General features: G+C 29.3%; 1 protein-coding gene across 4 annotated transcripts in view; it reads left to right on the top strand.

Annotated features, from left to right (window-relative positions):
- The window catches only part of LOC107449610 (uncharacterized), a 69,072-nt gene that overhangs the window by 1,269 nt on the left and 42,748 nt on the right, over window positions 1–25,055 (top strand). For 2 of the 4 annotated variants that reach the window (XM_087157171.1, XM_087157170.1), the window contains exons 2-11: window positions 1,899–1,954; window positions 4,765–4,830; window positions 9,425–9,488; window positions 11,442–11,533; window positions 13,016–13,133; window positions 13,926–14,019; window positions 18,082–18,128; window positions 18,334–18,430; window positions 22,370–22,407; window positions 22,735–22,855. In XM_087157171.1, coding sequence (XP_087013297.1) covers window positions 1,950–1,954; window positions 4,765–4,830; window positions 9,425–9,488; window positions 11,442–11,533; window positions 13,016–13,133; window positions 13,926–14,019; window positions 18,082–18,128; window positions 18,334–18,430; window positions 22,370–22,407; window positions 22,735–22,855 — 742 coding nt within the window. In that variant the 5' untranslated portion in view covers window positions 1,899–1,949. The remainder of the gene's footprint in view (window positions 1–1,898; window positions 1,955–4,764; window positions 4,831–9,424; window positions 9,489–11,441; window positions 11,534–13,015; window positions 13,134–13,925; window positions 14,020–18,081; window positions 18,129–18,333; window positions 18,431–22,369; window positions 22,408–22,734; window positions 22,856–25,055) is intronic. The other 2 variants (XM_087157173.1, XM_087157172.1) reach the window with 1 other exon arrangement.

Raw genomic sequence — 25,055 nt, 5'->3', positions numbered from 1 at the left:
AGCATTAGTGTTGGAGAGATTCTGACCTTAATATTTATCTTTGTTTTGGATGTGTGATTTTCCAGATTGTATCTCATTCTGATACAGAAATTTAAAAGCGATTAAGAAAAAATAAAATCCAAAATCTGTGCCTATTATATATTCAAATATGCATAATATATTACAAAAAATTACTCCCCATGATGGAGAATTTTTTAGTATTACTAAAAAGAAAAGAAAAAAACCACTGTCAGAGTACCCTTATTCTGACTCGCAGGTTTGGCAATGATTAATATGAGAATATTTTTCTCTGATTTGATCGACCACAGTTTTTCAGCTATTATGTCATTGGCTTTGATGTTTAGGTATCCTGATATTAAGGATGAGTTTTTCCTACTATTTTTCATTTAAATAATTAAGAAATATTTGCCTTTTCAAAGGAAGTATGCTTTTATTGAATTTTTGAGAGAAAGAAATTTCTTTTTATGCTCTTTCTTAACTACACATGCACGCTTTAAAATTACATTGACTTGATTTGAACTTACAATGATTCATATTTAAAGTAAAATACTTATTACTCTTTTAAAGCCACGATTATGACTTGTGTTTAAAGAATTAAAAAATATTCATCGAAAATCATATTCATGCAGTTTAAAAATCAAACGTCAAAATTCCTATTTATAAAAATTTTTTGTTGAGGTTTTGTGCTTGTCGAAAGTTTTTCCTTTTATCCGAGTCTGTATATCTTCCTTTGTCATTTTTTAATTATTATTTTTCCTTTTATTAACCCCCTAGCTGCCGCGGGCGTATATATACGTCTCGGCCAGATGATGCGTTGATTGCCGCAGGCGTATATATACGCTTTTCCGATGCTCTGCATTCCGCTGCTATAAATAGAACTACACCCCGACTTCAGAATGTAGTGAAATGACTTTGAAGGGGTTTGCAAATGTATTACCAATTTCGGGGGAATGGGAAAGGGATGTGTTGGAAAAGTGATATCGTATTTATTGCTTGTGTGTTTCTATATGAGTAAGGTTGGGTTTATTCTTTCGCTTTTGTTTCCCGTGTTTATTCGCTGTGAATCCCGCTATCAGTGCAATGACTGTGATGTTGGTTTATGTGCCCAACCATGTTTCAGGATTTATCATACAACAGCTTAGTTTTAACATATTTTTTATTGAATTTTTATTCTTTAATTTAAGTTTTATATTTTCTTTTTTTCCTTTTTCTACTTTTGTGAAAGTAAACTGTTTTTAAATTGCGACGGTTGCATCTTTTCCCCCCCACCAGAGCACCGCATATCAAAGCGCACTTGAACGAAAAACAGTGGCACTGGGAAGTGAATCACGTAAATTTTACTCGGCAGGTAAGAGGTTAAGAAAAATAAATTTATCTCTAGTGGCCACCAGATAAATTTCCCAGTCATGTCCTTCAGGCATAGCTAGGTATTGAAACTTCACATTTGCTCTGTTCCTTTATAACTGGATAAAGCAACTGAAAATACTGTTGGTCAAGGTCATGTACTTGCAATCGTGCCATATATAGAGAAGATTTCATATGCGAAACCAAGCAGTCGAAAGAATTCACCCTAGTTTCTTGCTGTTATCATTGTGAGAAACTGAATGAGTTTATCCCCTATTATGGTCAGTGAACCCACAGATCTCTGAATATTATTTCAATGATAGTTTTAAATAGATTTTAAGGTCTCAGACTAATATACCCCTAATGATTTCAGATATTGTTCAAATTATAAAAATGTTATTTTAAGATTTTTCGAGAATCTATCTTTTACATTTAATTTTAAATATTTCGATTGTTTTTTGTTCAAGGATTCTCATAACTTAGATTGTAAACTTCTTGAATATTTTGATTAACATGTTTATTTTATCAACAACTCTTGTTGTTTTTTTTTGTAGTTTTTTCCCCTTCTTGCCTACTCCTTCTAAAGTGGACTAACCCTTTTAACTATGAGGTAATGTAAAGGAAGCTATTTGTTTTAATATTAATGATTATAACATTAAAAAAAGTATTTTTCCACTCTTTATTTTACCATGATTAAGTTATTTTTATTTTCACAATCCGTTTTCAGGCCGCAGTAAGTTCCACCGACTTAATTCATTCGACTTTATTCAGGCCCACCAACTTTATTCATTTTTAAATGTCATGTATAAGCTATTTCTCCATCTATGAATAACTAACAAAACAACAAATAGCAAAAAGTTAATAAGTTTTTTGCAAGATGTTAGGAAAAAACAGAGTTCTCCCGAGGAAATAAAAAGAGGCAGGGTTTTGAAGGGGCACTCACTTTACACCGAAAAATGTATGAAAATGTGTAATATTATGTAATTGCTGAATTTGATCCTCAATGTTTTTTAAATTACCCTCTTATACTATTTTATGAGTGTATTTATTATAATATTATAAATACACTCATAAATAATATGAGATATCATCATAAACAATACGAAACATCTTAAACATATCGAAATAAGAAACAAAGTCGTGGTTTATAAAAATAAAAAAAGCAAACTATAAGACAATTTCTGTGCTTATTTTTTTCTTCAAAAAAAGTAAACAAAAAAAAATGATTAATTGAAAAACAACTTTTTTCTATTATTTACATTGAGAATTATGAGAAAATGAACATATACGGTGCATTTCTTTCCCTAAAAAAAATTTATTTATTTAAGAATATTTTTAAAATCATTCAAAATATATAAATATATCCTCTCCCCCCAAAAAAGGAGATGCTTAAAAGAATTTAACGAGTTGAGAATAATCATAAAAGTAACTATTTATAAAACTAATCAGATTATTTTACCAGTGTGTAGTTATTATCTAAACAATATATAAATTTTTTTCAATATGGAATATAAATAAAAACAGTGTTTTCAAGGGATGGCGACTCATTTTTAGAGAAAGAGCAAAGAGGGCGCATTGATGGGGATCAAAGGGCAGGCAGGGCGGGCCGCCTTTCTAAAAGCGCTTAGGGAGAACTCTGGGAAAAAATGAAATGAAGTTCAATTAATTTTGACTTTACTGATAACTCTAAATGTTGATCTTAATCGTTATGATAAGATGGAAAATAAGCAACATGATAGACTGTGATCAACAAAAGCAAAGGTGCATTTTTTCGAAGTAAGCAGCAAAATTTCGTATGATAATAGAACTTAGGATCTAACTTAGATAAAAACCTATTGGTTAAAAACTATAAGACTATTTCACGAAACTATTTTGTCATTTTACCTGAAAATTTATGCTTAAAACAAATTTGAATAAAAATTTAAAATTCTGAGCAAGCTGAAAGTTTTTTAATGCTGTAAAGCAAAAAAAAAATCTAAAGGATGCTGAAATCGTTTGACAGTTAAAAAAAATAAATAGGTCCTAAAAAATATTACACTATACTATGTTAGTAGAAAATTTTTTTTAATTAAAGAAATATATATTGTGCATAAATTTAACTAAATTAATAATAGCCACATTTATAAACCTCATTAATACCTACTGATTTCAACATTAAAATTGTTAAATAATGACCAAAATAATATTAAAAAAATCATTGAATGCCTTTTTAAGATACCACTTACGTCAAAAGGTGATATAGAATTATTTCGCTAAATTATTAATAAATTTTCTAAGGTTATCAATTTTTTATTAAATTAAAAATAGTTTTTTGATGTTTATTTAAAGTAATACTATAAAAAAAGTTCTGAAATTTTGAAAAAATTATTGGGCTGGGCACGTGCCCTCCTGTTCCCTCACGACATTACTCCTACATTTACTTGTACTTCCTGGATACCAGAAATTTGCTGTACAGTAGTTTTAAATAGTAAGTCAATGTATACACTAGAACATAAAGTATATTAATCTAAAATCTGCAATTCATATTTGTGCCTTTTTAATTCAGATGCAGAATATTTTTATGATTAAAAAACAGGGGTATATTTATCTGATTTGCAAAATTGCTTTCAAGTACAGTTAAACTCAGTTAAAACAAAGGCGAAGGGACCACAAAATTTGCTCGTTGTAACAAAATGCTTATAGAAAACAGGTTTATTGAAAAGAACATTAAAGTTCATTCAAACATATTAAATTATTGATATTCTATTTAAATTATACCTTTTTGTGTATTGTGCACAATAAAATAGTTAATTTGCATTGATCTGTCTAATTATCCCCTTGTTTTTGTTTTTCAATTAAGACCCATTGCCGGAAAAACATAATTTTGTTTAAAAAAAGCTTTGTGACTAATTACTAATTTTCAGTTGGTTTCAGAATGTTAAACGAATTTTTCTTAGTAGGGATTAGCTGACTTGGGGAGGGGGAAAACTAATAAATTTTATGAATTTTAAAAATATTGTTCACTAAAATCGGAGTTCACTCGTTAAAAGCTATGGTCCACTAAACATATAACTGGTGTCAACTGTTTCAAATTTCTTCGATAAATGGGGGCTTGTTGTAATAGAGTGTGCCTTTACTTTTGTTTTTGTTTGCTAAAGAATACATATATGTAAGTGTTATAAGTTATATTTTTTTTTCTCCCTTCATCTTTGACCTCATTTTTTTTCTTCAGCCCCCTTCATAAATTTACAATTATGGAGTATTGTTTAAAATTATAGTTAATAGAGTATTGTATAAATTTAATAGTCAGATTTGTTCTAAATTTTATTTTGAATTTCATTTAAATTTTTTTAAATAATCATAGTCATGACATTTGTTTTCAAAAACTTCAATATTCATAATCCCGTGTTTATTCATTTATTCTTTTTTTTTTTATAACAGTGAATTAGACAATTGGAATCCAATGGCTGATGATTTTGCTTGTCCGAAATTCAACTCTTACAACAGGTAATTTAAATTAAATTTTATACAATTTTATTTTATTTATTTATTTTATTTTTTCCTGTGGCTTGTTATGTTCTGTAATTCTACTTCACTTTCAAAAATATGCACCCTTGGAGCCCAGAGCTTCTATATTTCTTTCTTTCTTTTTTTTTCTTTTTAAGGTAAATCCAGATTTAAAATTGAGTATAAATCCTTTAAAAATACACATGGAAAGTGAATAATGTATAATATGAATAAAAGTAATAAAATAGGATTAGTAATTGAGTTCACAAAATTAAATCTGAAATTTCCATGTTTCCATTCAAAGAGTTGAAAATTAGACAGTCTTTTTTTAATTTTTTATAGTTAAGAAGAGAGAATATCTTTTTCATATGCATTAATTCATAACACTGATTTAATAACACTTAGCTGAGGCAGGGTTCATTCTGGTATTCCTGATTTTCCTCATAAAAAGTATCTTGTCCTGATTTTAAGCTTTTTATCCTGATATTCCTAATTTTTGTGTCTCTGCCTAATATTTGTATCTATTTTTTGAATTTCAAGTAAGGATTTTAAATTCTTGTCATAAATCATTAAAAAATTTAAAATTTTAATTAATAATGTTAGTAAAAATCACAAAATTCATTAGTTCAAACTTGAGGATAGTCCTCTAATTATATGCATGGTTTAAACAATTAGTCTCATCCTCAGAATTCATTAATTTATACTTTTTGGGAATTTAGTCATTTTATAAATTTCTATGTTGATAAATTTGAGGCTCATGTGCCATAAGGCAAAGTTAATGGTCACCACTGACTCCAGGGCATCTAAATTTTACTAATGTATACCTGCCAACTTTTAATTTTTCAAGGAGGATTTTCTCCAGTGGCGATAAAGTAAAAGATTGAATTATTATTAGAGGCTCTAATATCTTTCATTTTGCTCAGAGTTCATAAGTATCATCATAAAACTATTGGGTTGGAGGGAAAGTTCTGTCGTATTTTAAAGAAAATATTTGAATTCATTTATAAACATATGCGTTTAATATTAATCAATTTTATATGCTTCGTTATTTGTTACAACCTGTTGCCATCTTTCAGGTAACCTGTGAATTCCTGTTTTGTAGAAGTTCTCGTCTGTAGAATTGAAATAGTCAGCAACTGCCTTAGAAACACTTACAAAAGACTTGAATTTTTTACCCGTTAGATAATTTTGCAGAGATCTGAAGAAATAACAATCGGATGGTGCAATATCAGGTGAATACGGTGGGTGACTAAGGATTTCCCATCCCAACGCATTCAGTTTTTGTAGTGTCACCATTGCAGAATGCGGGCGAGCATTATCGTGGTGTAACACTATTCCCTTTCTGGACGCTAATGTTGGCCTTTTTTCTTTGATAGCTGCATTCAATTTATCTAGCTCATTGCAGTACAGATCCGCGTTGATGGTTTTTCCCTGTTTCTGCAACTTGTAGTACACTGGACCTTTCCTTTCCCACCACAAACAAAGCAGTACTTTTCGTTGATGGATACTTGGTTTTGGAACTGTTGCTGATGATGTTCCTGGTTTGCAGTAGGATTTTTTTCTCTTAATATTCTCGTAAAGAATCCACTTTTCATCTCCAGTAACCAGTCTGTCCAAATACGGCTCCACATTGTGTCTAATCAGATGTGATGAACACATTCTTACACGATCAGACAAATTCTTTTCCGTTATTTCATGTGGAACCCAAACACTTTGCTTTAACATAAACCCAAGAGATTTGATGTGATCTCCAACAGTTGTATGATGAATGCCAAACCCTTCTGCAATTTCTCGACTTGTTAAATGTGGATTATTTTCCAACATGGATTGCAAAACATCACTATCGATTGACGACAGAACTTTCCCCCTCCAACCCAATATTTTGCACTATTATAAATATCAATCCATTTACATGTAATGGTGGTCAAAATCACTTTAAATTTTAATACCACTTTAAATGTAAAAATAAAATTTTATGCAAAAATGTGTAAAAGTTTGTAATTATGTTAATAGTGGTCAAAAAATTGTCTACTAGTTACTACATTTTGCATCAAAAATGCATCCTAAGTGTATTTTATTATTTTTTTAAGAAAATGGAATATATATCAATATTTATTTGTAACTGTTCTAAAAAATTACTCTATTTCACTCTTGTACTTTTTACATTTTTTGTACAATAACAACAGTTTTTTGATCTTTTAAAATTATCAGTTTTTGAAAAAGTGACTTCAGTGAAGAATATTCTAGGCAAATGTTTATTGAGCAATAGCACTTCAAACATAAAAAAAAAAGAAGAAAAACACTAGGTAGAGTGTAGGTTATACAAGGGGAGCGGCATTTAACTTTAAAACATCAGTGTAGAGTTTACTGCGCAGTAGTGCTTAACCTTTAAAAAACATCAGTAACCATCAAATTAAAATTAAACCTAATTTAGACACTTTTAGCACAAAATTATCATTCATAAATGAAAAATACTGCAGATCTATATCAAGTCATTATCCTTAGACGCGGTAGTAGAAACCTTCCAGCACTGCAGCGTGCGCCGCAAATTATCATTGCATCTGTAGCTTATTTTTTTTATCTAAGTTTTCTTTCTTTTATTTTTAAAAAGAAAAAAGGAGAGAAAGTTGCTGAGATTTCTATCTAACATATAAATTTATTCCATTATAAGTTAAAAGAGTGAATTACAACGAAAAATAAACATTTTATTTCTTCGTGTTACTTGATTAGTGATTTAAGGATTCATTCCATTTAATTTTATTTAAACCAAAGTTGCATATAATTATTAAAAACCTTATATTTCTAAATTTTGCTGCCTTTATTTTAAATTAAGCTTAATTTATGCAATAATCTCTTTCAATATGTGTTAAGGTCATAGTCAAATTTAGATTTACGAAGATAGTGCTGCAGATTTGCCATGCAAATTCTGCTACCGGGACCTAAGACAACAATTTTGTAATGCATCTACACACATTTCAAGTAAATTTAATGTAACAAACACTTTTTTTGATATTTCATAAATAAAAATATTTCAGATCAATATTGAATCATTACCCATACACATCAGCACAAATTTTTGATAAATTTAATGTTTCAAACATTTTGACATTTTATAAATAAAAAATAATAAGTATATTAGGCAACTGTTTTATTACCACTCAGCATAAAATTAATAATAAATGAATAAAATTCCCTAAAAAAATAAATGTAAAAGAATTCACCTGAAATTTAGAATATTCCACTATCATAAATCTTTTAACTGATGACATTAGCATCAATAACAATCCAAGAATGTTCAATATCACAAAAATAACCAAAAAATAGGCATAATATAAATTGCTTTTTTATTTTAAGATCATTGAGAAACTATTTTGAATATCACTCACTGTCCTTTATCCCCATAAAAACCTAAATACACTAGAAAATCATTAATTGTAACAAAATACAGTACAGAACCCGTTATCCGGAAATCAGAAAACCGGAAAACCAAAAAACCGGAACGAAATTCGATAAATTTTCCCACCATTTTAAGAAGAAAATTTTTTTTTTTCCTCATAAGATCTTAGGATTTTTCTTTCTTTCTGGAAAGATGTTTACCTTACTATCATTTTGGAAATAATCATTAGTGTATTACTTCGTTTTTTCTTCTTTTTAAGATTATTTCCAAAAATTATTTTTTTTAGTTGGGTTTAACAATTAAAAAAAACGGCTTTTTGTAGCGATTCAGAAAACCGGAAAAATCAGTTGTCCGGAATAGCGATGGTCCCGATCGTTCCGGATAATCGGTTCCCTACTGTATTTAAAAATCTTTAATTTCCTAATAAAAACTTCTTAACCTACTTAGTTCAACTCTTCTTATAAACAATAAATTTTCAGCATTTGATATAGATTGCTCTTATTTTTTTTAAAGAGTAAATGCAGAGAGTTTCCTATTGTTTCAAAGGCATTGAGCCTTTCAACAAGGGTTGGCACTGATTTTGGTTTTGTACCTACCTGATCGGTATCACGTGTTCTTTAATTTCTGCAACCTTTTTTTCAGTCAACATATCAGACCACAAGCTTCAACATTTTCATCAACTGATGCAAAAACATCAAACATGTTAAAAGAGGTTTACCCAAACTTAAACAATTCTTCATTAGTATCAGGGGTTAGTTTTTCTTCTCAAAACGAAATAAGTTCTAATCTTTTTACAAATTTCTGTAACATTTCTTCAGAATGATTGTAGCAGGAGTCTTCCAATTTCTTACATGATCAAAAAGGGTGTTTTTTAACATTATAAAATTAGCATTTGTGACGGGACCTATAAAACAAGTTTATACACGCGAGGGGGGGGGGAAATTCTGGAACAATGGATTATGGAAGTTCAACTATGATGTGAAAAACCTAGATCTTCCACATTCAAGTTTACGAAATTTGTCTATTCTTGTACATTCTGGATAGTCGACCTCTAACTGTACCTTCAAGGCATTTATGATTACATTTGTTAAGAAATATTTACATTATTCATCTGTTGTTTCTTCGATGATCTTTTTTTTTTAAATAATTGGAATTTCAGGAAAAATATTTTAATTTTTGTTATTTTCATTCTAATAGTGCTACTGAAGAGTTAGATGAATGCAGCTTGTACATAAAACATGTTCCTGCCACACTTTCAGAAGTAAGTAGATATTTCTGTTTTTTTTTTTAATATTTATTTTTTAAATTTTTATTTAAATTGGGACTTTACTCTATTGACTGCTGTAGATGTAATTATTGCTATTGGTAACTGATATTTTCTAAAAGATATCTTTAGGGATTTAATTACTGTCTCACACCTAATTCTGATAACTTGATTAAAAATATAGTAAACATTAGGTTTATCTTTACATGGATACTTAAAAAGAAAAAGAAAAGAATGGTTACTTCAAAAAATGAAATATATATATAAACATTGAGATTGTGGGGGCGGAGTTAATCGACAATACAAACCGTCATCTATCAAAAGGTACCTCATGATAGAATCAAGTTAGCATGCTTTATATACTAGTGAATGATGTTAAACTTTTGTAGTGGTAGTTACGCCACAGTACTCCCCCACCAGAATTTTATCAGGGATAAGATTCGATGAACAGATCTCACTAGTTGATGTACTTGTGAAAGACCGGGAGAGTGTCTCCGGATTTTTTGAGTGCTGAATGTGAGAGGTGTATTAACATCACAATCGAAGTCGCTCCTGTGTTGCCATTAGCAGTCGAGAGTATGCAGGCGTTGAGAGTGTAGACGTTGTGTGTTCGAGACGAGACTGAGAAGCAACAGTGCAGGAGGTGAATGATGCATTCACAAATAGCAAGTCAACTGTTCAATGTGGACTATCCATCGAAGTAGGCGTAACCGTTAAGAGATTGCGAAGTGGGCGTTACTTGCGTGAGCAAATCACGTTCGAAGGTCACCAATGTGGGGGCGGAGTTAATCGACAATACAAACCGTCATCTATCAAAAGGTACCTCATGATAGAATCAAGTTAGCATGCTTTATATACTAGTGAATGATGTTAAACTTTTGTAGTGGTAGTTACGCCACAAGATAAAGTAGTCTCTTTTTTATCTCATCTCATAATGCAATAGTCTATTTTAAAGTGAATTGGTACCTTCTTACTCTTGGGCTCTACAGTCCATGGAAGATCTTGGTCTCCTGGCTTCATTCTCCCATATGTTTGATCTTTATCTTGCACTTTTTAATTTTCAAATCTCCCTCTATCTCATATTACAGCCATTTTTTACCGGGATGTCCAAGATTTCTCCTTGACTCTAGTCTTCCTATATAGATTTTCTTCAATGCTGTTTCATCACTTATTCGCTCCAAGTGACCGAGAAATTTGATTTATTTTTGTTATTATATTTACTCTTTTTCTTAAGAGCTGTTTAACTCTAAATTACTCTTAATTATCCACAAGTCTCTATGATTGATTAGTTCATATATATTTTTCTTAGAATCTTTCTTTTAAAAATAGAAGGTCCATATATTTTCAGTAGAATCTTTCAATCTTGCGTAACAATGTTTCTTTTCATTTGGATAACAGTTGTTATATCACATTATGCTTTTTAAAAACTTTTTTTTACGTGGATTGAATGGTGGTTATTCGTGATATATTTGCAGAATTCTATGTTTAAAAATAAAATCAATAAATTTCTGCTCTTTGCTAACTTTGAATGCTAACTTTGAAACGTACTTTTGAATGCTCTTGTTACCTTCACAGATCCCTGTTTCAATCTTTTCTTTTTTGCTGTTAATGCAATCGATTTTCTCATTGTTTATAAAATTCTGACATTATTACAACATTATCACTTCTAGGACATGCATTTCAGTGATAAATTTTTGATCAATATTTGTTTTGTGCATGAAAACAACATTCTTTAATTTATCTTTTGTTTGCAAAAAGGAAAAAAAAAAAATTAAGAACTTAAAAAAAGAAAAACTACCTGTTGCGAAAAGAAAAATCGGATAATTTCTTCTACCTACTATCACCTGTCTAAGTTAACGCTGTAAAGACTTAAGATAAAATCATTGCAAGTGTATTAAATGAAGTATCTATTACCTGTTTTAAAATGTTTTTTTTTTTATATATTTTTAGGAGGCTTTTATAGCTTTGATGTCTGAAAATGGCCGTACAGTTCTCAGGAGCAGGCTTTACCCGCCCAGGCCCAATTCAGATTTTACTACAGGGTAAAACTAAATTTCTTTCACTTTAAAAATGACTTTATGATTATTAACATCCATGTTGTTATTCGAAATAAAGTAATTAAAACCAGTAGTTTCAATTCAAAAAAAGAAAGAGTATACTTTATGTTCGTTGATTTAAATCACGATTTAAATCAACCAACCCTGCACATGCTATATTTTCGGTTCAATTAAGCAAGAACCTTCCTTGATACCCGTGTTTCAACTCTGAGAAGAGATCTTGTTTATTGAATCGAAATTATAGTTTGTCAGTTTTTGTGCTATTATATTTTATTTGTTCATTATCTTTATTCTCTTTCAATAATTTTAATCACTTCATTTTTTCATTAAAAAAAAAGTCATCGATTTTTTTTTGTTTAAAATGAAAACACAATGAGATATGCTTTTAGTGAAATTTTTTTTTTTGCTTATTGAGAATTATAGAATTTTTATGAATGTACAATCATATATACCAGGGGTGGCGAAACTTTATACACCAACGTGCCATTTTTTCTAAAAAGTTGTTTAATGAAATCACAGATGTGCCGTCAAATAATTTTGACTTCATTATTATTGGGCAAATAATAATACTAAATACTATCAACTCAAAACTCTTTATTCGCATTGAAAAGAAAATACATTTTGCAATGTCTTAGTTATACGCGTAATTCAACTTAAAGTAGTATCAGTGGGACTTCTGTTATTGCAGATTAAATGACAAATAACTTATATAAGATATTAGTTTCAGCAGGACTGTTGATTTTTGCTAGTAATTTATTGTTAGCTTGTTTTTTATGGTTATTATTTGTTTTTTAAGCATTAATTGTAAATTTTTTTATTAATAATTGTTTATTATTATTTTTTTTGTGAATTTTGATTTAATTGTTAGATATGCTTCATAGTGTAACATTTGTGTAATAACAATTCATAGTGCAATAACAATTGTGGTCAGTGGCGTGCCCAAAATATTGTGTCGCGTATCATTGGTTCGCCATCCTTGATATATACTATTTACTAGCAAAAAATGATAAATAATTAAAAAAAATTCTGAAGCAGCGTTAAGAAAATATATAAATGCAAAAATTACGTGTTTGTCTAGAATTAATATTTTCTGTCAATTCCTTCTGTTATATTTCAATTAAAAATAGTTCTTTTTCCTTGGTAGTAATTATAAAAATGACATTGTTAGTACCCTGCATAAATCCTATCATTAGATCAATAGTTATTGAAAGTCTTATTTTATTATTTGCAATTTTGTTAATTATTTAAAGTGCATTAATAATTAACTGCATTGATATTAAACTTGAAGAAAGAATATAGGATATTCTTTATTCTTAGTAAAGACATTTAGTGCTTATTTTATTTTGAGGGGCTGTCAATGTAAGAGATACCCAGTCATTATTAATATTTTTTTTATTAAAGGAATGAAACTTTTGAATTGTTATTAAAACTAATTTTAAAATAAGTTTTCAATATTTTTTTCTCTAGCTTGGTTGCATTCAAGTTTGCTAAGGATGCTGCAGAAGTTATGCATCGAATGAATAAGAAACCCCCATTGAATATGGAGATGACTTATGCTCACAAGAAGAAGCACTCAAGGATAAGGGTAGAAATTAGTTTTTAGTTTAATCCATTGACTCTAAAACTGTGTTTAACACCTTTTTTTTAAAACCCAATCTGAGTTGGTTTTATTGTTTTCATTTTTTATAATGTTACATAGTTTAACACTTTTTTGGTTTAATTTTTGCTTCAAAAGGGAACGATTTTAGTTATAAAGAAAACTTTCCTGGGAAAATGATTAAATAATGAATTAAAATAATTAAATTGCTTTAATTTTAATGTAGTACCATGTTTTCATTCTGGTATTAATAAAAGGCTTTTACATTAACTCCTCTTCTGTGACTAGGAAACGTAAGTATAATATTGGGGTCGCAGAAAAATGCTGTTTTCTGTTTTATATCTTTGTTTTTAAATATTTAAGCTACAATTTCTTGTTTTTCTTTTTTATGTTAAAATGAAGTAAGTGCATAACCAACACAACTAACTACATCACTACTGTTTATTTTACAAGTTTTTATAACAGTTTTTGAATTACTCTTGGAATTATGTATTTAGAATTAGTTTCTCTGTGATCAATAAAATAATTAATTGTGTCGACGTTTATTGAAAGCAACATAAGTTAATGCTAATTTCATATTATCCAGTATTTTATCATGGTTTGAAATTTGTACTTTAATCAGATTTAAATGTATTTGTGAAAGCTTTCCTGATTGTTGATGTCTGTTGTGTTTATAAAGTTTGTATGATTGGGAAACTGTCTAAGAGAAAATTGTACCAGCCTATTTATTAACTGAACTTTACTGTTTATTGTAATCTGAGTTTTTTTAAAATTTTTTAGGGTGACAACCAAAGTGACTCATCATCTGGTTCACATTCAAGAATGCCACCTCAGTCATCCGTTTCTGATGAAGTTCCGTCCCTGGGTAATAAAGGTAGGTGTGCAAAATTTAAAATTAATTTTATGTATTTTTTCTCTTTTTTTGTACTATTCATTTATTCACAAAACTAACTGTAAAGTATGCAACCATTATAAATATTAGAATAAAATAAATTCTTATTACATCTATTCCTTCATACGAATTTGAGCTTTGACTCTCCTCTTGGAATTGCGATAATACATTTTTAATATTTAATAATTAAACTTATTTTTTTAACAGTTTTAATCTGTTAACCATGCCATAAATCAGTTCCTTAATTCAACAACAGTATTTTAACTGATAACTAGGGTTTAAAAAAAACTGGTATTTTGTTTAAAAGGCACATAGACACTTTAAACCCATCTTTTGGGGTTTTAATTTTTATTTTGAGAGAATAATATTAGCTAAAAAAGAACTATTTCACCATAGTATAGTTCAATTAATTAATAAATAAATTGAAAAAATGGCTAAAATTTTGTTCAGTCTTTTTCTGCTGATATTAATAATTTAGATTTTCCTACCTTATTCTTGTGTTTTTGGGTGGGTTGAAAATCCTGTTAAAAACTAAATCAAAATCCTTCATAGTGAATCCATAAATGAATATGCTGAGAAATGAATAAAATATATTAGAAAATTGTTGTCATTCTTGTTATCACTGCTAATATAAAATGTTTTTTGTATGAGTAATTTAAATGGTTTTTTACCAGCTTTTTTATTTAATTTTTTCAAATTTATTTTAATCTAAAATTTATTTTTTGAGGGATTAGTATAAGATACCTTTTCTTTTTATGTACAGGGTTCCCGCGGCCTTGAAAAAACCTTGAAAAGTACTTGAATTTCATTTTGATTTTCAAGGGCCCCTAGAAGTACTTGAAAATGGTATTAAATCCTTGAAAAACTCAAAATGGCCTTAAAAAGTATCGAAAACTCAGGAAAACAGCCCTATTTCCAGCATTTCTGTGTTTAACTTTTTGACGCACGTAAGTGTGAGAGAATGACTTTCCCGCCTTTCAGATGATGACACGTACTGTATGATTTTAAGATTTTATGTATGTTTGGCTGATTTTAGGAATTTTAAATATTGGGCACTACTCCAGATTCTGACAAAATCTCGATTCTTATTCAGGCAGTTTTAATATCAATCATCGATCTTCATATTAAACTGATTTAAAAGCTATGTATTGCGATTCGTTTTCGCATGATTCAAAAATTGTACTTGCAATTCCCATTAAAGCAATTTAAAAATCTAATATCGCGATTTGTACCTAAGCATTTTTAAACCCCAATATCGTGATTATTTTTTCCGCAAGTTTAAAATCCAATGTCGCTATTCGTATTCACGCATTTTGCAATATCAAGCATCAATGTTGCAATATCAAACATCGATGTTGTAATATTAAACATCGATTTTCATATTTATACTCTATTTGAAAACTACTCGTTACGATTCGTGTTCATGTGACCATGTCAAGTGCGTATGATTGATGCTACTGAAAAAAAATTAATTCAAGTATGGGTGGTTAATTAAAACAAAGTGACCAAAATTGTTAGTAAGAATCTATCAGAAGATATTGAGGTGAAAGTTGGCAACTGATTCAATTTAAAATGGTTGACTGGTAATAAATTTAAAATGATAATTAAGCCGCAACATCCAATAATTGATTAATTTTCTTTAATAGAAAAGTGGTCAAAATTTCAAAATTATACACTGCTGGACAATTGCTAAGGACGGATCACAAATTGCAATGTAGCATAACATTAAGAGAGACATGAGTCCTAGTAGGATAAAGTATAGTTGCCACACTGTTCAGACATTAGAATAAAGAACATTCATTGTTCTGGAAAGTACAAAAGCTATGAAACATCTGAAAGAAAAAAAATGTTCATTTGATGCTGCGTACGGAATAATGGAACAATGCATTTAAATATCTGCAGGCAACTTGAAGAAAGGTGTCAGTACGGGAGATGTCCACCGTGGAGTGTGATGCAACATTCTACAGGTCGTATCATACTTCGCACAACATTATCCAGCAGCTGTTGAGGCAATTTATCCCATTCCTCTGTCAGTGCACGGATGAGGGTGTTCTTGTTTGTCGGAGGATAGTTTCAACCAGCAAATTGCCTCCCCAAAGCATCTCAAACATTTTCAATGTGGTTTAGATCCAGAGAACGTGATGGCCATACGAGGCGTTGAATACCCTCACTGTCTAAACAATTCTGAACAGCGAGTGTTCGATGACATGTTGCGTTGTCGCCCATAAAAACAAATTTATCACCGACAGCACCTCGGAAAAGACGAACATGAGGAAGTAGAACTTCATCAAAGTATCGTTGGCCCGTCATAGTCCCATTCGCAACCGCATGTAGGCGCGTGCGGCTATTGATCATGATGCTGGCCCACACCATGACCCTGCATGTCGGATATCAGTCCCTTTCCTGAATATTTTCTGGACGATAACCAGTACCACTCTCGCGCCAGATCTGTTGGCGTCTACAATCCGATGACAGACTGAATCTACTTTCATCTGAGAAGAGTACGCATGCCTAGTCCTGTTCAGTCCAATTGTGATGCTCACGACACCATTGCAAACGTGCAGTACGGTGCTGTCTGGTCAATGGGACGCACACAACAGGTCTGCGGGTGTATAGTCCTCCTCCCCTCAAACGTCTGGCAACAGTTTTTCGGGAGATCTGCTTTCCTGTGGTAGCAAGAAACTGATTTGCCACCTGCTGAGCTGTGGTGCGCCTGTTTCTTTTTACTGATAGGACGATGTATCTGTCTTCAGCAGGCTTCTTACTTCTAACACGACCTCCCCCTTGCCGCTTACTACACATTCCAGTAGTTTTAAAAGATTTCCACAGCCGTTAAACAACACCGTCAGCGATGTCGAACTCCCTGGCAACGTCTCTTATTTTTCGCCCTTCTTCGATCTTTCCAATAATTCGGCCACGCTTAAAATCATCTAAGTAATATCGGGAAGACATGCCGAAAATTTCAAGTTCGTCAACTAAATCTTTCCTGTAAAAATTTGACTTGAAACAACAACTCTCCACAACGCGTCAAAACCTTTAAAGCTCTTATCAGCGCTATCACGTGATGAACAAACGTGGACAAAAAAATTTACATACGCATACCCCTTCTTACTATATCCCGCACTTATTCTAATTTTCCACATTTTGCTTCCCTTCATTTTGTGGTTGCTATGGATGATAGTGTTATCCGTCCTTAGCAATTGTCCAGCAGTGTATTTAAGAGCAATTTAAATTTCACTGTCTAAATGCTTCTGCCACTTTAAATATTAAATAAAAATCTCCCGGCAGAGTTGTTTTTAAATATCTAATTGATATCGCAGTATTATATAGAACATTCCCTCCGTCCTGCCTGAATTTTTGCTTATTCAGAGGTTGTATACCTAGCTTAAAATAGGCCTTGTGCAAAATTCAAATCTGAACGTTTTTATGAATCATGAATTTTATTCTTGACTTGATGCCAATCACCCTTGCTTTTTTTATACTTAGATCACTTTCTGAAATCAAGAGAGCAATGGAAGTCTTATTTTTCAGTACTGCTATTATCGACTGTCAACTAACTATTATCGTCAAAACATTTTAGTTTAAAATGTAAAATTTTAGTCTATCTTTTACTAAAATTTAAGTCCTTGATAATTTTATAATAAGTCTTAAAAAGTCCTTGAAAAGTACTTGAATTTTATTTCTAAAGTAGAGCATGAACCCTGTATGTAAAGATTAAGTTGGCTATTAGCTTATTGTATTTAAATTTTTTGTTATTTCCTAAAGTCCTAGTGAAAGTATCTGCTGTAAGATGTATATGTATTTAGTTGAATTACATGTTTTAGTTATACAAATGCTTTGAATAACATCCTATCATTTACAGTTAGATTATTTGAATGATTTCAACTATTAAACACATTTGTAAACATATTTTCTTATGTTAATATTTTTTTGGATGAACATTAAATTGTGTAAATTAAAATAATTACTGGTTATAGTATTTTATTTACGTTTCATATGATATTTTTGTATCAGATGTTAAGTAAGAAATTTATTATCATTTAGGTCGTGGAAGTTTTCTTAGTAATGCCTTAAAGTTCTCAAAATCTCCGGTAAGTATAATATAATTTCTTAATTCAATACTACATTTTTGTGTGTATGTCAATTTTTAAAATATTTTGCTTCTTATTCAACAAACTGTTTTAAATAACATAGCATATATTTTTTCATTTAAACAAATAAAAAAATGCCTAATAAGAAATTAACTATCTTAGACAGAGCTTACCGTTTATCATTTGAATTCTGTCCATATTTTAGGTTGACCTTCAAAATGACTCTTCTTCATTTGATTCACATTCAAAAAAGAAACCTCTGTCAACTACTTCTGATCCTGTTCCTTCCTTGGGTGGTAAAGGTAAATGTGTGCAATTTAAAATTCATTTTGCAAATTTTTATTTTCTGTGTCAGATGCAATTTTCAATAAGGCTCTATAAATCTCAAATATCTGGATGAATCAATATCTTAAATGATAAAAATTGTTATAACAAATGAAAAAGTCAGGGTTTGTGTTATTTAAACTATTGTTTTGGAAGAATTTTTTAGATTTTTAGTTTTTGGATTGAATGAAAATTTTATTTTACTGTATTAATAAAATCGTTTACTGTAAATTACCTAATCTTGGGGTTCATATCATTACAAAATGCCTTCAACAGAAAATACATTTAATAATAATAGAAAAAAAAAGGAATGATGTTAATGCTATTTTCTCAGAGAGGATTCTGAATAATAATTCACATTTACATTACTGCACTGAGCACCATCTGTTTGTTTTGAGAAATATTTATCCCATATATATTTCTCAAATTTAAAGTAGCTATACTTTAAAAAAAAAAAAATTTACTTTTTTATACTTAATGAACAATTCTATAAAGATTATAACTCAGTAATGTTAATCTAATTCCTAAAATAATATTTTTTGCTAACATTAGTTCAAACTACTTGCTAAAACACTTCTTTATCTATGGAATTATTAAAATTTAAATAAATAAAGTATCAAGTAAGGTAATTAAATTATCATATGAATAATAATCAAACAATTTTTAGGATGCAAATTATTTCTTATGCGAATTGTTTTTTCAATTAAGCAATATTGCAAGATAAAATGTTCCAATAATAATAAATGTGAATTTAAATTTCAAATAGAGTGTTAAAAAATTTATAATTACAATACTTAACTTCAAATAAAATGTTCAAATTAAGTTAATTGTTCACTCCTAAATTATGTAATAAATTTATGGGACATTTGATTATTGACATTTCAGGTTTCAAAGCACATGCTCTTATTTTGTTTTCACGTTCTTGAAATGTTTCCTCAATTTTTACTTCTCACTTCTTGGAATTTCGTCTTGCATTGAAACAATATCATTTACCTAAAAACTGCTATTACCTTTATCTAGATTGACATAATTGACAGCTCTTAAATTAAAAAGATAGTCTTTCTCAATTTCCCTTAAAATTGATTTAACAGCCTCTCTCGGTATTTTTTTTAACCAATATTTTTCGATCATACAGTCATTCCCTGATAATTAGAAAGATGGTAAACTTATCAATCGTTGTGTTCCAAGCTGCACATGGGATGATGTACGAGGAAAAGTTTCTGGCGAGCCTGTAGTCACATACATAATGGGTCTAGAGTTGATCAAAGCTTCAATTTCACACGGAACTGTTTCTAGTTCTTCACTAGTTGAAAATTATTTCCTCAGAAATTTCCTAAGAATGATTTTCAATAAATGAATTTCCACGCTATTCCTTTTGAGGAATAAAACTTGCTTATTTCTTAACTGCTAAACATAGTCCGTGTTTTTTTTCTTTCTTTTCGAGTCAAATTCTGCTCATTTGAATGTTGGAGCATTGCCTGAATAAATAACAGAGCTAAGTCTTCACCTTGATGTAAGTAAGTAAAATACTTCAGTTGTTTAACTGGAAACTATTTCCAAGTGCATTGCTCCTGTTATTGCACAGGTACAGTCCGCAAATAAAAAAAGAGAAGATATCACTCTGAATAACTTTTGTTCTGATGATCAGGTTTTCACGAACTAAATGTCAATCTTAATGGTTCCTAGGGGTGATTTCAAATATGCTAATTACAGGGGTCGCATTCCCCCTAAAATTCATAAAATTTCTAAAAGTATGTGCAAACCCTAAAATTCCTAAAAATCTGATAAAATTTTGTTGGTGTTCCTAAAAAATTAGAGTTATAGGCTAAATATAAATAAAAAAGCAATAATCTAAAATATAAGAATTTAACTACATTAATTAAAACTGTTTTAATTTTGCCACATGGGAATTCTGATCCTGAGAGAGGTTTTTCGATAAATAAAGCAATGCTTAATGTGAGTCACCATGAGAATACTATTATGTCTCTTAGACTAATCAAAGATACCATTCGAAATTATGGAGGAGTGGTGAAGATCACCACAACACTATTGAGGGCAGTAAAAGAATCTCACAAATCATATCAAGAATATATTTGAAAAATGATCATGATTAATTTGTTTTTCTCTAACTTCTAATATAAATTGCTGATTTGAAATCTAATAATATCACACAATAGTTTTTCTTGATAAAGTGAGGTAAAGGGTAGTAATAAAGTTTTGATTAAGAAGGTAAAAATGAAATAAAAATCCAAGTTGGTGTTAATTTATTTTTTCTCTTGATTTATTCTCACTTTTGCCTGTTCCTGAATTATGCACTTAATTTCTGATAGGTAATATGTAAAGTTGAAATTTCATTTTTACGCTTTAGAGATTTCATTCTTGACTTAATAAATTTCAGAGCTTTATTTTATGGCTTGCAATTATTTATGATATGTGTGGATGAATTGTAATAATCTTCTGTTATGTAATAAACTACCGTGTGATCTGTTTTTATCCTAGCAAAATCATATATTACTCCTAAAATTTACCTAAAATTTTTTGAAAAAAGTTCCTAAAATTACCCTAAAATTTTAAAAAACTTTGCTGCTACCCCTGTAATTAATTAGTGCTAACTATTAATTAAGCTATAATCAGACACAAAAGCATACTTTCTCTGATAAAACTTTTTTTTAACATATTTGGAATTCTGACCCTTAAAGTAGGGGAGGGGGACAAAATTTCGTAAAAATTGGGTCACAATAAAGATAATTTAAAACAACCATAAAGAAACTGAGTGAATGACAAGAAGACAGAACAATGTGTTTCTCCATTGCTAAGCAACCAAGAGGAACAACTGTTTTCTTTGCTTTCTGGGCAAAGAAAACTGTTTTCTTTTTAATTTCCTTTGAAAATAAAATTTCAACAGTTTAATAAATTATTTATGATTTTCCAAGATTTCAGAATCTGTACGTTGAACTTTTGATCTGGCATTATTTATTTTTTTAAAGCTGTTTTAGCGTCATTTGAATGAAAAGTTTGTACAAAAACCAAATTTACATAAGCTATACATTTATGAAGAGTTGTAGGGCTAATTGCGTTTACTGCTCAGTTCGAGTCTCTTAGGTTTATAATTATTACATTATGTACTAAAATTTCACTGAATTTGGAAAACTAATAAAAAATTTAATATAATTCTATTTTTTTCATTTTTTCAAACATATTGGGAAAACTATTAATGATTTATGTGATGAATAGGCTTGTAGGTATTACATACAAAATTTTTAAGTGTTTAAATAGATATAAGTTTTCTAATTTCACATATATGTCCTTGTGTAATGATATTTTGAAATATATCTATAATATAGCATCACTTTCAAGATATACATATTTTTTTCAAACTTATTTGTTTAATATTGAAAATTGTAATTCATTTTGTAATTAATCTCATTTCATATGATATGTGATATTTTCTGCATAACATTTTGGAAGTCACATTTAAATTTTATAAAATTAGTTTTATCTTTATTTTGATTGCTGATGATACATAAGAAATATATGAATGACATGAGAAATATGATATATATAAGAAAAACATGATGTAATAAATATTAAAGAAAAACAATGACTCCCACTTCTTTCATAAATAAGTTTAAGATTTGCTTTATTATTGCAGCATGTTAAAATTCATTTTCAAGACTTTTGTATAAAATTCTTTTTCAAGGTAATATATCTATATTTATATATAATACCTTTCTATACAATTATTACTAAAAGCAACCTTTAATTTATACTATTTGCAAAATGTATCATTTTCAGCTGCATTTTCAGCTGTAGGATAAACATTAAAAGGTATAAACTCAAATAATTACTCATGTTCTTTCTATATATCATTTGACATTTTTGTATCAATTGTTAAATAAAAAGTTTCTTTTCTTTAGGTCGTGGAAACCTTTTTAGTAATGACTCGAAATTCCCAGTAAGTAATTCCTTAATTCAATACTGTGCTTTCATGTGTATATCAGTATATGAACTGATTTTCTTAAATTTCACTTAACTATTTCCTTTAAAAAGTAATCATAGCATTTATTTTCCAATTGTTTCATTTAAATCATCTTTTTAAGATTCACAATTGCATAAAATTTAAAAAAATTAATGATATAGGAGTTGATATATATAGTATATGATAACAAGATAATTACAGATAATTATTTTTTTCTAAATAATATTTTTATGAGGTTCACCCTTGTTGCATTTATTTAAAATTATTTTGTGAAGTCTTATAGTATGTTTTTTCTTTTCAAAGCGTCTAAGAGTAGTATTGGATGGTCAAAAGCGATCTTCTGAAATTATTTCTTTACCTCCATCAGACCTCCCACAACTGGTTGAAAACCCATTTCTGAAATGTTTATGTTGTGATAATGTTGGTATGTAAAATATTTTATTTCACTACACTTTCAATTTCATTTTATGTGAGAAAGTTAGAACATTTCATCAAGACTTTACCGTCTTAGTAAGGTATAAGGTTGAGTGTATATCTAAACTATTCTTCACCTTTAGAGGTCATTTTTGACCCCAATGTGTATAAATTTTCCCTTAAAGTAATGTAAGGTTTCTGTTTGAAAGAAAAAAAAACAGTTGTGTTAAAAGTGAAAAAAAGTCCTACAGGTTTTTAAGCTTTTCTAACTTTTTAACAAAGTGGATACTATAACAAATTTATGAAAACTTTTACTTCCGAAACAAAATAATTGTTTATTATCATTTAAATGAAGACTTTCCAAACTATTAAAACTACAGTTATAATAAAGCTTTAGTTGTTATATAATTCAGTTAAATTAACTTTATATCTGAATTAAGATGCATTCAACATATTTAGAGAGCATACTAACATACCTTCCAGGGGTCTGTCCAGGCCAAATTTACTACCGTTTAGCCCTGTGGCAGAATTTTTTCCGGCTTCCTGCGACAAACTTCCCTAACACTAAGAGAACCGTCGAGTTTACAGAAGAAAGTATAGACTAAAAATGTATAAAAAAATTTTTAATTGTAAAAGTAATATTTTATAAATTCTAATATTATAGGTGATATTTTCGCATTTTGATGCCGGAGAAATGCACTGATTATTTTCTCATTCGAATTTTTTAAATCATCACGCAAATTGAAATTCGTAAATAATTTAAATGATAATAAATTAAAAAATCATAAAAACCGTACGTAACTACCAAAATAAAGATCAACGACAAAATCACGCAAATAGGACTCTTTTAAAAAAGAGATACTAAAATATGTGTATGTAAAACATGGCGTTCCAAAATGAAAGAAATATCATTTCTACTATTGCGATTTCTGAATTTTTTATTTTATATTATTAATTTGAAATTCTAGCTGATGACAGTTATTACCGATTTTGTTAAAATCTCAAATGAGAATTCATCATGATTTTCATCTTTCCTCTCTGATGCGCAAGAAAGGTATATTTGAAAAAAAATTCTGCAGGGGAAAAAAAACATTTTTCGTAGAGAGGAAAATCAAAATGTTTCCAATCCCAAATGAAAAAATTTTCTGCAAAAACTCTGTAACGTTCTGCAACAATGTCGCCGTAATTCTGCCACAGGGCCCTTTAGTGGAACCTTCACAAAAGACTCTTTCTTAAAATTTTATTTTAGTATCCCTTAAGAAAGGATAAATCCATATTTTTGTGTTGATTTTTTTGATATAATTTATAATTTTCACAAATTAGGACTAAATTTTCACAAAATAGGTACCTCTCAGAAAAATCTAGACAGACCCCTGCCTTCAATTAGGGCAACCTGTTTGTCCTTGGAATTTTTTTTTTTATGTATTTCAATTATGTTCTGAAACTAATTATATACTCTTTTAAGATTGCATTGGATTGAAATTGACTTAGGCTTCATGTAATTTTTTTAAATTTGTAGATTAAATCTTTCCATTGTACATTAATCTTTCATCTTTAGTTCATATTGAATTCATGATAAATTCAGTATATGAGCGTTTTCCTTAAGCTTTATTCAACAGTCAATTTAGATACTATATAGACTTAAGAAGAAAAATTTTAAATATTTCAAATGAAACCTCATTTTCCCCCTTCAAATTTCACTACAATCTACAAAATGGTTAGTTTTAATAATATTGAAAGAAAAATTAAATTACGAATTTTTGTGGTGATTTCTCTCTCTCTCTTTAAAAAAAAACTCTTCTATTATCACTGATGGAACACCTGATATTGGTCCTGACATAGTATCCTGGAGGGTTCTGGGAAATATATTCTAGCATTGTTAAATAGCTACTAATTATTCTGCATTTTACATAAGCTTTTTACATTTCTGCTGTATTTTCTGCCTTACTGCCCTGAGATGTATGTTCTAATTTCAAAAATCCATACTTTAAATTTACTTCTTATGTTAATAATCAAATATCTCAATTCTCATGTTTAATAATCATGTTCAAGAGTAATGGTTTTAAAAATATCGTCATTTTTAAACCTATGTGAATGTTTGCTGTTATAACTGTCCAAGAATGGTCAAAATTGAATAGTATTAAAAGTAATAGGAATCTAAAAACGTGTTGAAAATTCGTAGTCATGGGTGCAAGTCTTCCGTCCCCAGG

This window comes from Parasteatoda tepidariorum, chromosome 2 (assembly GCF_982258835.1).
Source record: "Parasteatoda tepidariorum strain Cologne lab strain chromosome 2, Ptep-v5.0, whole genome shotgun sequence".
Lineage (NCBI taxonomy): Eukaryota > Metazoa > Arthropoda > Arachnida > Araneae > Theridiidae > Parasteatoda > Parasteatoda tepidariorum.
Note: the sequence above shows the minus strand (reverse complement) of the source record. Positions and strands in the feature narration are given on the sequence as shown.